At 41.8% G+C, this 13,079-nt stretch overlaps 1 protein-coding gene across 1 annotated transcript; it reads right to left on the bottom strand.

Annotated features, from left to right (window-relative positions):
* Positions 1-1,584: 1,584 nt before the first annotated feature.
* slc25a44a (solute carrier family 25 member 44a) lies at positions 1,585-12,615 on the bottom strand. The gene is made up of 4 exons (XM_041837666.1): positions 12,422-12,615; positions 4,204-4,895; positions 3,924-4,051; positions 1,585-2,543 (listed from the first exon to the last, which is right to left on the bottom strand). Exons 2-4 carry the CDS (start codon positions 4,838-4,840, stop codon positions 2,352-2,354), a joined length of 957 nt encoding a protein of 318 aa, XP_041693600.1. The 5' UTR covers positions 4,841-4,895; positions 12,422-12,615; the 3' UTR covers positions 1,585-2,351.
* Between the last annotated feature and the right edge of the window lie 464 nt (positions 12,616-13,079).

Here is a 13,079-nt window from a genome sequence, read left to right on the forward strand (position 1 = left end):
TTTAAGTTAATTTCCTGCAATTCTTCACATTTTGTCATGGCTTATACAGTGTTATGTTATTTGACTCAAACATAACACAATCAATGGGGGTTCCATACCATGACATTTTTGTAATTTGATTCTCCCTGACAGTCTTTATTTTGGTGATAGTTAGTTCTCAAAGATCTTATTTTAAAATATGTCCATTCTTTTCTACATACTATCTGGTTTTAGTCAATTTGACACAAAACGTTTTACCATCCAGATTTTTATTTTAAGAATGTCATATTTTTGGGAGTGGGGTTAACATGGGTTGAAGGCAATTGGTGTAACTTTGAGGATCAAATCAGCTCCAGGCTGAAGAATTAGTCTGAAGTAGGCCTGTTGCCTGAAGCAGTACGAAGTCCAATCAATTTATAGTACAAACTGTCAATGACCTTGCAATTCAAATTCATTTTTGTGATTTATGATTTTTTTCTAAGCATTAGGAGAAACTTAAAGGCCTGAGAAAGGCTGTGACAGTATTTCAGATATTTCCCATCAAGTTAAAAGAACTTGTGCAAATCTATTTACACTTGATTTATCCTAAACACAGTTGTGACCTGAAATTGTTGCTAATTGTAAATCTCATTGAAGAAATCAGAACACTTAACCAGTTAACATGAATATACTTCACAACTGAGCATGGTACCACATATCTCAGAGCCAAATACCGCCACTCATATTTGAGGAATGTATAAGTAGATGGGCTGACAGGCAAATTCATTGTGTGTGACTGCTTCCAAACAAGGTTAATTTCATGAACTGATATCAATGAAGTGCAACATATCACCCTTATTCACTAAAGCATATTACTGCACATACTCCATGAAATGTATATAGTACATTTAGAAACCATTAATTACACTGCAAAACCTAATTTTGGCCAAGAAACACTTCATAGAGCATTTTATTGTGGCATATTTCAGAAGGAGAATGGACTCCTGATGTTGGGCGATTCAGTCGGCGTTCCAATTCATCCCAAAGGTGTTCGATGGGGTTGTGATCAGGGCTCTGTGCAGGCCAGTCAAGTTCTTCCACACTGCTCTCGACAAACAATTTCAGGATGGACCTCGCTTTGTGCAGGAGTGCTTTGTCATGCTGAAACAGAAAATGGCCTTCCCCAAACTGTTGCCACAAAGTTGGAAGCACAGAATCCTCTAGAATATCATTGTATGCTGTAGCGTTAAGATCTCCCTTCACTGGAACTAAGGGGCCCAGACCGAACCATGAAAAACAGTCCGAGACCATTATTCCTCCACCAATCTTTACAGTTGGCACTATGCATTGGGGCAGGTAGCGTTCTCCTGGCATCCGCCAAACCCAGATTCGTCTGTCGGACTGCCAGATGGTGAAGCGTTTCCACTGCTCCAGAGTCCAGTGGCAGCGAGCTTTACACCACACCAGCCGACGCTTGGCATTGCGCATGGTGATCTTAGGCTTGTGTGCGGCTGCTCGGCCATGGAAACCCATTTCAACCGAGGACAGATGTTTTTACGCTCTTCAGCGGTCCTGTTCTGTGAACTTGTATGGACTACCACTTTGCGGCTGAGCCGTTGTTGCTCTTAGATGTTTCCACCTCTGAAATAGCCGAATCCACTATTTTGAAGAGGTGTCCACATACTTTTGTATATATAGTGTCCTATTCCCAAAAGTCCACAAGCAATGAAGGCAGGAGTAGGTAGTATTGTTGTAAAATTTACATGTGTTGAGCAAGCACCAATCATTTTACCATGCAAAAGTGTTTACCAAGCCTACTTTCAAATAAACTTGCTTTACACAAATCATATTCAGAGAAAAGGGTACTAGAGAGCAGTTCTGCTCTTATTCAACATATCTTCCTAGGGTGGGGGGGGCTAACTTGTTTGTTGAATGTGATTATGGTGCTTGGCTAGAAAACCTGCCTGTCGACACAGGCTCTCAGCAGGGTTGTCTACATTACCTTTTCCAGTGAAACGCAACCATTGGGTAAATACATGAACAATACAAAGCTGACAACCCTGCAGAGATAAACATGTGCATTTTAAAATGAATATAAGAACCCATTTTTAAGGGCTACAGCTCAACTCACACACATTTTTCTCCATACCTCTAATTGACAAGTTCCAATATATACAGTTATACTCCCTGAAAACAGAAAAATACGAATCATAATTCCTCCTCTGTAACCTCTACCCAAACTCACATTAAAACAAAGGCAACAGACTTTTTCAAAGGCAAACCGAACCGGCAATATGGGGGACCAGGTAGCCATGTTTTGTCTGTGTTTGACAGTGTCCCTGGCTCCCTGGCCCAGTCTAGCCCGGGTCTGTCCCTGGTTGTCCCTCTGGTATTTACCAGTGTCTAGAGTTGACCAGCTCGGGCCGCAGGCTGAGTCTCTTGAGGGTCTCGTAGCCCACCACGATGACCACGGCTGTGGGGGTGGAGGAGATGATGCGGGCAGACAACCCCTTAGTCATCCCCCAGGGTCCTTCCTCTGCCAGCAGCTGCTTGAAGGTCGCAATGACCGATGACCTGCCCTCCACCTTAGGAGACACAGTGAGAAAGGTTAATATCATTTTTAAAAAATACTTTAGAGTTTAGTGAGAAATCGATGGATCTAGGTGAAAAGACAAATGAGGAGTCCCTTTAGTGTCTTGACCAATGCCTAATCAGTTGTTTCAATGTGTATTTAAGCTAGGCAAATCATTCTTATGAACGTTTAAATACCCCCTGAAACGTCCATATTTGTAATTTCAGAATGTTTGTAAAAGTTGGCCTGAAAACCCCTTGAACCTGCTTTGTAAAACATAATGAATAAGCCATTGAACTCATAAGTGCCTTGAACAGTATATACCCCCAGAATACAGTGCATTCGGGAAGTATTCAGACCCCTTGACTTTTTCCACTTTGTTACGTTACAGCCTTATTCTAAAATGGATTAAAGTGTTGTTTTTTCATCAATCTACACACAATAACCCATAATGACAAAGCAAAAACTGGCAAATGTATTAAAAATAAAAAACTGAAATTTCACATTTATACAAGTATTCAGACCCTACTTAGTACTTTTCTGATGCGCCTTTGGCAGTGATTACAGCCTCAAGTCTTCCTGGGTATGACGCCACAAGCTTGGCACATGTATTTGGGGAGTTTCTCCCATTCTTCTCTGCAGATCCTCTCAAGCTCTGTCAGGTTGGATGAGAAGCGTTGCTGCAGAGCTATTTTCAGGTATCTCCAGAGATGTTTGATCGGGTTCAAGTCCGGGCCACTCAAGGACATTCAGAGACTTGTCCGGAAGGCACTCCCGCGTTGTATTGGCTGTGTGCTGAGGGTCGTTGTCCTGTTGGAAGGTGAACCTTCGCCCCCAGTCTGAGGACCTGAGCGCCCTGGAGCAGGTTTTCATCAAGGATCTAGACAGATGTTTGCCTTTCCAATCAATTGAATTTACCAAAGGTAGACTCCAATCAAGTTGTAGAAACATCAAGGATGATCAATGCAAACAGGATGCACCTGAGCTCAATTTCGAGTATCATAGCAAAGGGTCTGAATACTTGTGTAAATAAGGCATTTGTTTTATTTTTTATAAATGTGTAAATTTTTCTAAAAACCTGTTTTCGCTTTGTCATTATGGGTATTGTGTGTAGATTGATTAGATTTTTTAATTTTTTTAAATTCATTTTATAATAAGGCTGTAACATAACAAAATGTGGAAAAGGGGAAGTGGTCTGAATACTTTCCAAATGCACTGTAAATCCAATAAGAGGATCTGGTATGGTAAACTTGACATTGTTTGCAAACCATGTCACCAGTGATTACAAAAAGGATCAACTAAGACAATACCACTGAATATGAATGTGTCACTTCGTTCAGTTAAACCATAACAAGGATTGTTTTCAGGCAAAGCAATATACTTGTGGTTTTACCTGCACTCTGGCCCGTACAACATCCATGGGATTGGTGATGGTGGAGGCTGTGGCTGCTGCCATTGGCCCAGCGATGGCCTGCAGAAGCAGGTGAGGACAATCGCTGGGGGCTAGTTTGGAAAGGTTCTCTGTAAACAGGAGAAAATGTAAAGCACAAAAACATTTCAGATCCATTTCAAGCAGCTTTAGAATTGCCCATGTCATGTAATATCATAGAAAACCTAGCTAAAATCTACTAGTGCTTGCTATATATAAAGAGTATATGTAAAGAATTGCCTACCTGCATAAAAATGATAAAAAGGCCACCACACCGCGCTGTTGGGGATGTAGGTGAGGAGGGATGCCACGTATCCCCGGTAAAATCCCCGGAAACCGTCAGCGGCGCATATCTGCACCACAATGTCCCTGCTTTGTCCGAAAGTCACTTTGCTCTTGGATGTCGCCATCATAATTTTGGGTTTGACCTTGAAGCGGCTCAGGTGTCCCCCCTGGCCTTGCATCATGAGCTGCTGAGAGACCATATCTATGGGCACAGTGATGGTCTGGGCCACCAGGGACGCCGCTCCCCCTGCCCACAGAGACTTCACTGTGTTATTGCTGGAATATTGGGACACATACTTCCTTACCAGTTCATAGGTGGTGATGTAGGCCTGGCCTGAGATCAAGGTGAAGGTGTTGACCATGAAGCCTCGGTAGAGACCTCGCGGGCCCTCCGCCTTCAGGATCTTGTAGAAGGCGTCAAAGGTGCCCGTGTAGAGGGACTTGCCCTTCTGCACCTGCAGCCGGGTGCGGATGAGGGTGAACGGGTAGACTGTGGCCCGGGTGGTCATAGTCATGAACACACCCAGGGAGTAGAACTTTTTCTTGTCCAGGTCCTCCCATTCGATGATCCGGATGTTGCGTTTCTTCTCCTCCATCCTGCCTGCTGGAGTCCACAGCTCCTTGTTGAATGGACCGCACCCTCCACACCACCTAATGGACCAAGAGAAGGACATTGAGGCAGATCGAAATCATGGGTCATTCTGCCTCAAAAAGCACAAAGATAGGATTTTGTCACTCACCATCTCAGATTGTTTTGAAATAATTCCTGCAACATTATTTTTATTGAAAGACAATATGAGCTCTGAGAAATTAAGCTAATTGATTGCACCCAAATTGGCCATTTCAATTTATAGAATTCATATAATATTCAATAAATATAGTAACCAACATCTGATTTGGACCAAACCTCGTATTAGCAATGATTAAGATGTGAGGAACCCAAATAAATTGTCAAAAGCCAAATCACTGACCCCCAAACCAAGCCCACCCCAACGGCCAGTTTACAGCATCAGTTCTCTGTCTGACGAGTACTATGAAGCTGCGACTAGGAGTATTGTTTCTTTCTTCATACTATGTAATGTATTCTCAGTTAATTTGGTGATGGCCATCTTCCCCTGTTCAGAGACATTTGTCATTTAAGTTGTTAAGTTTATGTACCATCATACAACCACATATTACCAGGTTCTGACCACTAGAGGGTGCTGTTGAATGTCCCCCACCCCCTCAATGTTCATTTAAGACTGAACCTTGAAATGATAATGATTTATAAATGTAGAATGAGTGACAAGTTAAAATTAGAACAATGTATTTGCCCAAATATATCAAAGAAAAAGCATATGAAAACAAAAAACTGCCTTGAGGACTACTCATTCCTCATTTCATTATTTATTTGTTCAGTGCATCTTCTATTGCAGTGATGTCGCTACATCCAAATTGATATTGGCAAACAGTTGCAGTGGTTTGTTCCTTAATGATGCAGATGTTATGTACCAAAAACAAGCATCTGGTCTCTCTCCGTTTGGCCAAGAAAATGATCTTGCTGGATAACTCGGATGCATGAATTTCACATTTACATCCATGTTTTCATCATCCACAGAATCGGCAATTCCAATCCAGTATTCATCATCATAGCAGCAAACTAGAATATCAGATACTCGCATATTCACCATTGTATGCTCATCTATGGGTTTACCATGGACCAAGTCAAACTTAATGGCAAACTCTTTGCACCTATGAGGCTTTTGGAGAGTCGAACAAAGTGATGGAAGCTGCCGGTTTCTGGCAGAGTTCTTGAATTCTAGTTTGCTGCTATGATGAAGAGTACTGGATTGGAATTGCTGATGCTGTGGAGCAAGGTAATTTTCTTGGCCAAACAAAGGACAGGTTGTGGACCAAAAACAAGCATCATCTGCTCCATTTAAAAGGAGAATCTGTATTATATTTTTGATATAAATGGCATGTTATAGAAGGTTCCAGACAGTTTTCTTTGCGATTTCACTTGTTTTTGATAAACTTACTCAGACTTCCTGAGCCTCATTCTGGAGTGCCAGGCCGTCCAAAAAACATGACCCAAGACTCCAACACCCAAATACGTCCTTTTACAAATGGCAAAATTCTCAGTATCGTGATGCAGATCTTTAGATGTTGTACACATGAAATTGTCATACCAAACTATCGGCAACGTTATAATCCATTTTGCGATAATTTCTGAGATAGAGATGATATGCTATAAAGATATGCTATAAAGCTAGCTAGCTAATAAAGTAGCATCACTGATGAAAGGGGGAACACTAAGTCTGTTGTTATTTAGCTTATGTTAGCTAAAGGTTTGCTTGCTACCTAACCAGCTTCGCAAGTGTGTGTTTCGGGATAGGGTAAACGACTAGCTACTTTCAGGTTGTTTTGAGCTTCGCTATTGTTATCATTCTGCAAAACATGTAGTTTGCCTACGTTTGATGGCTTAGAGCGCTTTCACATATCGGATCCTGTATCTTATGTTTGGGTACCCTGATAGGCTAGGTCTAGTTAGGTCTATAAAGCATGAGTGAAACGCAATATTGTACCCAGGCGAGTTGCGTGGAACTTTTTGTCCGTTGTAACCTACCTAGCTTGCTAGTTGAGCTGGTTGAGAGAATGCCAAGAGTGTGCAAAGCTGTCATCAAGGCAAAGGGTGGCTACTTTGAAGAATCTCAAATATAACATATATTTTGATTTGTTTAACAGTTTTTTGGTTACTACATGATTCCATATGTGTTATTTCATAGCTTTGATGTCTTCACTATTATTATACAATGTAGGAAATAGTACAAATAAAGAAAAACCCTTGAATGAGTAGGTGTGTCCAAACTTTTGACTGGTACCTTATATATTTGTGCCCATCTCAGTGAACTAATCCATTGCGGACACCTAGATTAAAAGTCAATTTATGCTTGATCCAAAAATGAGGTCAGAGGCTCCATATGGAGGGTGTGACACAATTGCAGAGCCTCCAGAGGCATGCAGAGGCCAAATCAAGCTCCGTACCGCATCGCCTCCCAAATGTTGTAACAATGCGGAGGGCTCTGTATAGCTCCGCATTGACATGATTGGTTGACGGTAGAAAACACAAACTGACTTCCTTGACAACAGCTCTGCACTGCTCCGCGAAGCGCAAGAAGTATGTATGCCCTGACTTCTGCTGAGGCCATATCACCGTAAATGCTGCACGGCCAATGCAGACGTTGGATTGACCATGCACCCAGATGCACAATGCACTTCTCTCTCCAGAATGCGCTCTCTCCCGCCAATTTGTGCACATTCATTGTTTCATAACTTAATTGTGTGAATTGATTGCGTTTGATTGTTAGTGTATATCAATTCCCCATGACATATATCACTAGTAGTACATTTACCGTTAATTCCTATAATTTCTCATCTACAATGTTTGTTACTTTGGTTCCGGTAATTTCTGTTAATGCATTCAATATTATTATTCCAGTCTTCCCGTTATCATTGTCTGAGTGGACACATTGTTTGCAGAGTGTGAGAAACAAGTTTTGGTTTATTTCATTCCAATTACGAGTTTTGTCAATTTTGTCATTGTCTTTTGTTTGGAGCGCTCCTGCCAGTGTTGAGTAAGGATGCACACGCATAGAAGTAGGCCTATAGGCTACCTGGCCTGCGCGCAAATGTAGACATATAAATGTGCCCATTTGGGGATCTGATAGTATTTCTGATTGGCTTAATGCACCACCACTAATGAGCTGTGGAGCTTCTCAAAGTAATGTTTTCTTCACCTCAAACAGCAAGCAAAATGTCTGTTTTTACATCCATTGAGAATTATAATAGTTCCTCAATGTATTTGAAAAGTATTTCCAGCTCTCTCCCTTTCGATAACCACTCAGCGTGAAAGGGAAAAATGTAATGCTCTGATCCAGTGGAAATGTCATAAAATAGGTCTACCTGATTACTTCTTATCAGTGTTTGGCTTGGACTGAAATAGGTTCCGGTACTCATTTTGGGTGCTGGTACTGTTTATATTTAGGTAAAGGAGCTCCACAATACTTTTGAGCTAATATTCTATAAGAGGAACAGGAGCTCAAGCAGTAGAACATTTCAGGTGCCGGTACTCAGCTCCAGTGAGCTCCTGCCCAAGTCCAGCACTGCTTCTTATCCCTTGCAAATAGCCTATAGCTGTGTCTGTCCCGAGCTCACTGGCGCAGGAAACTCTGAGAGCCCAGAATATTTTATACAATGTTAGCTTCGGCGGACCCAAGTCCGCAGACAGGCCATATGTAGCCAATGTAATTTATAGGATATTTATTTTTATCAGGATATTTTCTACCTGCAGACTGCAATGTTTTTATTTGTTGGCAATGGCAATATAATTTACTTTTTAGGTTTGTATCATTTTCATTTAGATAATTTTTATTAACCACATGACAATGATTTTGAGATATGAAGACGTTATTATACATTAAATTAAACTGTTTCACGACAATTTGCATATGAAAACCCTAACTGGCATGCAGATCGGTAGAAATAAAGATAAATTGGCATTCCACATGAGAAAGGTTGCCGACTCCTTGTGTAGCCTATTACTGGCAACTTCAGGACAGTAATGGCAGAATCTGCGAAAGCCAGCAGGAGCGGGAAGAGAATAGTTGGGTCAGGTAAAAAAATAAAATATTCTGGTTATCTAGATCTCTGGCACCCTCGAGGCAGGTCTTATTTCATCAAACCGTAAGCTTTATGCATCAGACAAGCTCAATGCATATTGTTGATTTTATTAAAACACATAGGGTGTGTCTATATATGGAAAAATACACCTTTAAAAATGTTGACGAAAGAACAGACAACTTTCAGTCAACCAATATTTTTTGGGGTCGGGGAGAGCCTTACTACTTATTTCCACTAGCTCTCACACTAGTTAGCCTTTCAAGCAGTAGTTGTCAAGTGTCAACCTCATGCAGAGTATACCGTGTCAGATCAATGAAAACGTATTCACTTGTACTTTAATTAATATTTGCAGAAAACAACGCCAGCATGTGCTCAACTGTCCTTGTGAACTGTGTTTCAATTAGCTAGCAAACAATAGCTATGGGTTGTTCTGAAACCGTAGCAGACGGTATGTGTTAGGCCTTGAAAACCCTTCTCCGTACATGGGGTTTTCAGCGGTTACAATCGCCCACGGTTGGCTCCATGTGAACTACAATTCTGATGCCGCGTTTTAACGTTTAGAAACGTCAATAATCGCTTTCAAAGCGTTTTTCGGAACATATGCTGATATATCCCTTATCTTTCATATCTGTGACATAGATTCGTTCAAATAAAAAATACACTTACTGTAGCAGTTTTGCAGATCGACAAGCTGTGTGTGCGCGCCTCCAGTTAACGAACTACACTTCCTCCCCAGTTCAAATCAAATCAAATTGTATTTGTCACATGCTTCATGAACAGGTGTAGACTAACAGTGAAATGCTTACTTACGGGCCCTTCCCAACATTTTACATTTTAGTCATTTAGCAGACGCTCTTATCCAGAGCGACTTACAGTTAGTGAATACAATTTTTTATTTTATTTTTATACTGGCCCCCCGTGGGAATCGAACCCACAACCCTGGCGTTGCAAACGCCATGCTCTATCAACTGAGCTACATCCCTGCCGGCCATTCCCTCCCCTACCCTGGACGACGCTGGGCCAATTGTGCGCCCGCCCATGAGTCTCCCGGTCGCGGCCGGCTGCGACAGAGCCTGGATTCGAACCAGGATCTCTAGTGGCACAGTTAGCACTGCGATGCAGTGCCTTAGACCACTGCGCCACCCAACAATGCAAAGATAAAGAAAATTGAGAAATAATAGAAAAGTAAAACACGTAATAATAAATACACAATGAGTAAAGATAACTTGGCTATATACACGGGGTACCAGTACCAAGTCGATGTAATTCAGGTAGATATGTACATATAACTAGGAATAAAGTGACAGATAAACAGTAGCAGCAGCGTATGTGATGATTCAAAAGAATTAGTGCAAAAAGGGTCAATGCAGATAGTTAAATAATTAACTAGTTACTCCGTGTAGCTATTTGGTTAACAGTCTTATGACTTGGGGGTAGAAGCTGTTCAGGGCCCTGTTACAGACTTGGTGCATCAATACCGCTTGCCGTGCGGTAGCAGAGAGAACAATCTATGACTTGAGAGGCTGGAGTCTGACAATTTTTAGGGCCTTCTTATGACACCGCTTGGTATAGAGGTCCTGGATGATGGCAGGGAGCTCGGCCCCAGTGATGTACTGGGCTGTACGTACTACCCTCTGTAGCGCCTTGTGGTTGATGCCAAGCAGTTGCCATACCAAGAGGTGATGCAGCCAGTCAAGATGCTCTCAATGGTGCAGTTGTAGAACTTTGAGGATCTGATGGCCCATGCCAAATATTTTCAGGCTCCTGAACAACTGTGTTGGTGTGTGTGGACCATGATAGATCCTTAGGGATGTGGACACCGAGGAACTTCAAGCTCTCGACCCGCTAAACTACAGCCCTGTTGATGTGGATGGGGGCGTGCTCGGCCCTCCGTTTCCTGTAGTCCGAATTGAGTGGTTCCAGGGTGTCTAGGATGATGGTGTTGATGTGAGCCATGACAAGCCTTTCAAAGCATTTCATGGCTACAGATGTGAGTACTACAGGGCGACAGTCATTTAGACAGGTTACCTTGGCGTTCTTGGGCACAGGGACTATGGTGGTCTGCTTGAAACATGTAGGCATTACAGATTGGGTCAGGGAGAGGTAGAAAATGTCAGTGAAAACAATTGCCAGCTGGTCAGCGCATGCCCTGCGGCGTTGTGAATGTTAACCTGTTTAAAGGTCTTACTCACATCGGCTACGGAGAGCGTGATCACATAGTTGTCCAGAACAGCTGGTGCTCTCATGCATTGTTCAGTGTTGCTTGCCTCGAAGCAAGCATAGAAGGCATTTAGCTCGTCTGGTAGGCTTGCGTCATTGGGCAGCTCGCGGCTGGATTTCCCTTTGTAATCCGTGATAGTTTGCAAGCCCTGCCACATCCGACAGTTATGCTTACACACAGGTGTTCGGAGCTTGACAGCAAATTAGCACAGGTGGCCACCTAGGTCTTCCGTAAACATGTAACATGGAGATGTGGGAGCACTAACTCTATAAAGGTGGTAGTAATTTAAATAAATAAAAATCTCCTCGCTGATATGAAAGATACGTTACTTAGATTTCCAAAACCGTACCACAAGCGATGCATTTTTACGTTCAGAACGAGCGCCTGTATCTTAACAAAACTCCCTTGACCATAAGATACTATCATCAATAGGCGCTAAAGCAGTTAGCGTCTAGGAATGGGTTAGTGTTAGATACAAATAATGGCTACAATAACCATATTTCCATCCAGTTTTTAATGCGAGTAATGTCATACCGTATTTTTTTTAAATCACAACAGCTGTTGAAACAGGAAGTTTCAGTATAATTTTATAAATGCAGACAGAATTTGTTCATTCAACATGGTGGGAACTTTTTGTGTCGGTCAAATTCATAATGCGAGAAATGCCGGTTTAAACGCCTTTGTGCGAATATTGATATAATACCCATCATATCGAAGTAAACTTGTAGTCACGCAATCCCACTACGACTTGGGAAACCATGCAGTTTATTAGGCAACAGATTAAATAAATTATAAACTTCACAGGGTGGCGAAAGTGCTGTTGGCTAGAGTGCAAGCCCCCAGACCAGAGAAGGCACATTTGCTATTTAATGCAACCGTTTTTGTGACAAAACTATTGGTAGAGTTGAAAATGCGATGGAAACATTTTACTTTAGATTTTTATTCGGTACATTTAAAACTTAACATTTTGTGCGCACTACGTCATCACGCACTGATTTGTATATGCAACAAGTCCGTTTGGTAGAATCACCACTGGTGGGAACATTTGCATATTTTATTTTGCGGATTTTTAGAACATTCGCATGAAAATCTATCCCCAATTGGATGGAAACCTAGCAATTGTAACAATCTTTTCTGCAGACAGCGCACACGCAATTGAAGAATGCAATTTAACCTTAGCGCTCTGGTTAAACCTATCGCATGATCTGTTGATAAAAAGCTTAGCTAGGTGTCATCGTTGGAATATAAAAAAAAATAAAAACGCATCGACCTTACAAAACAAGGAAACGTGACTTACCGTGTTACAGAGCCATTTTCACATAGCTCAAGACGCCATGTTTATGCTACTGAAGGCTAAACTGATCTACAAGTATAACATTCTAATAACCTTGTAAAAATAAACATTCGTTTAAAAGATTCGGCGACTTTGCAAGCCTCGGACTAGTTTGATGTCAAATTCATGCCGTCAATGTACGGTCACCGCTGCCTGAATGAGCGTCTCATCAGCAACATTAAAAACGTACTTCCGGGTCACGGAACTTTTCTAAATAAAAGTCCCCCACCCTTTACGAAAAAAGATTGCGGTCAGAGTGCAATATAACTGCAGAGTGCAGTATAACTGCATAACACTGTAGTGTAACTGTAGTTAGAGTGCAGTATAACTGAAGTATGCTGCAAATGCTGCGTCCAGAATAACATTATTTTTACAGCAGTAATTTTGCAGTGTAACTGCAGTTACAGTGCCATATAACTGCAGTTCTTTATGCTATTTTCCTCATGACTCCTAAATGCATTGTTGACTATGACCTTGCTTGTTTACCCCCCCGTGGGACAGACTGTTTGTTCCCACACTCGGGACTCTGACTCTTTATTGGTTACACGGTCTCTTGGACTCCCATCCAAATTCTAACCACCTCTCGCCGGCTTTGTATTCATGTTACCTGATGAAATTGCTG

This window comes from Coregonus clupeaformis, unplaced genomic scaffold (assembly GCF_020615455.1).
Source record: "Coregonus clupeaformis isolate EN_2021a unplaced genomic scaffold, ASM2061545v1 scaf0067, whole genome shotgun sequence".
Lineage (NCBI taxonomy): Eukaryota > Metazoa > Chordata > Actinopteri > Salmoniformes > Salmonidae > Coregonus > Coregonus clupeaformis.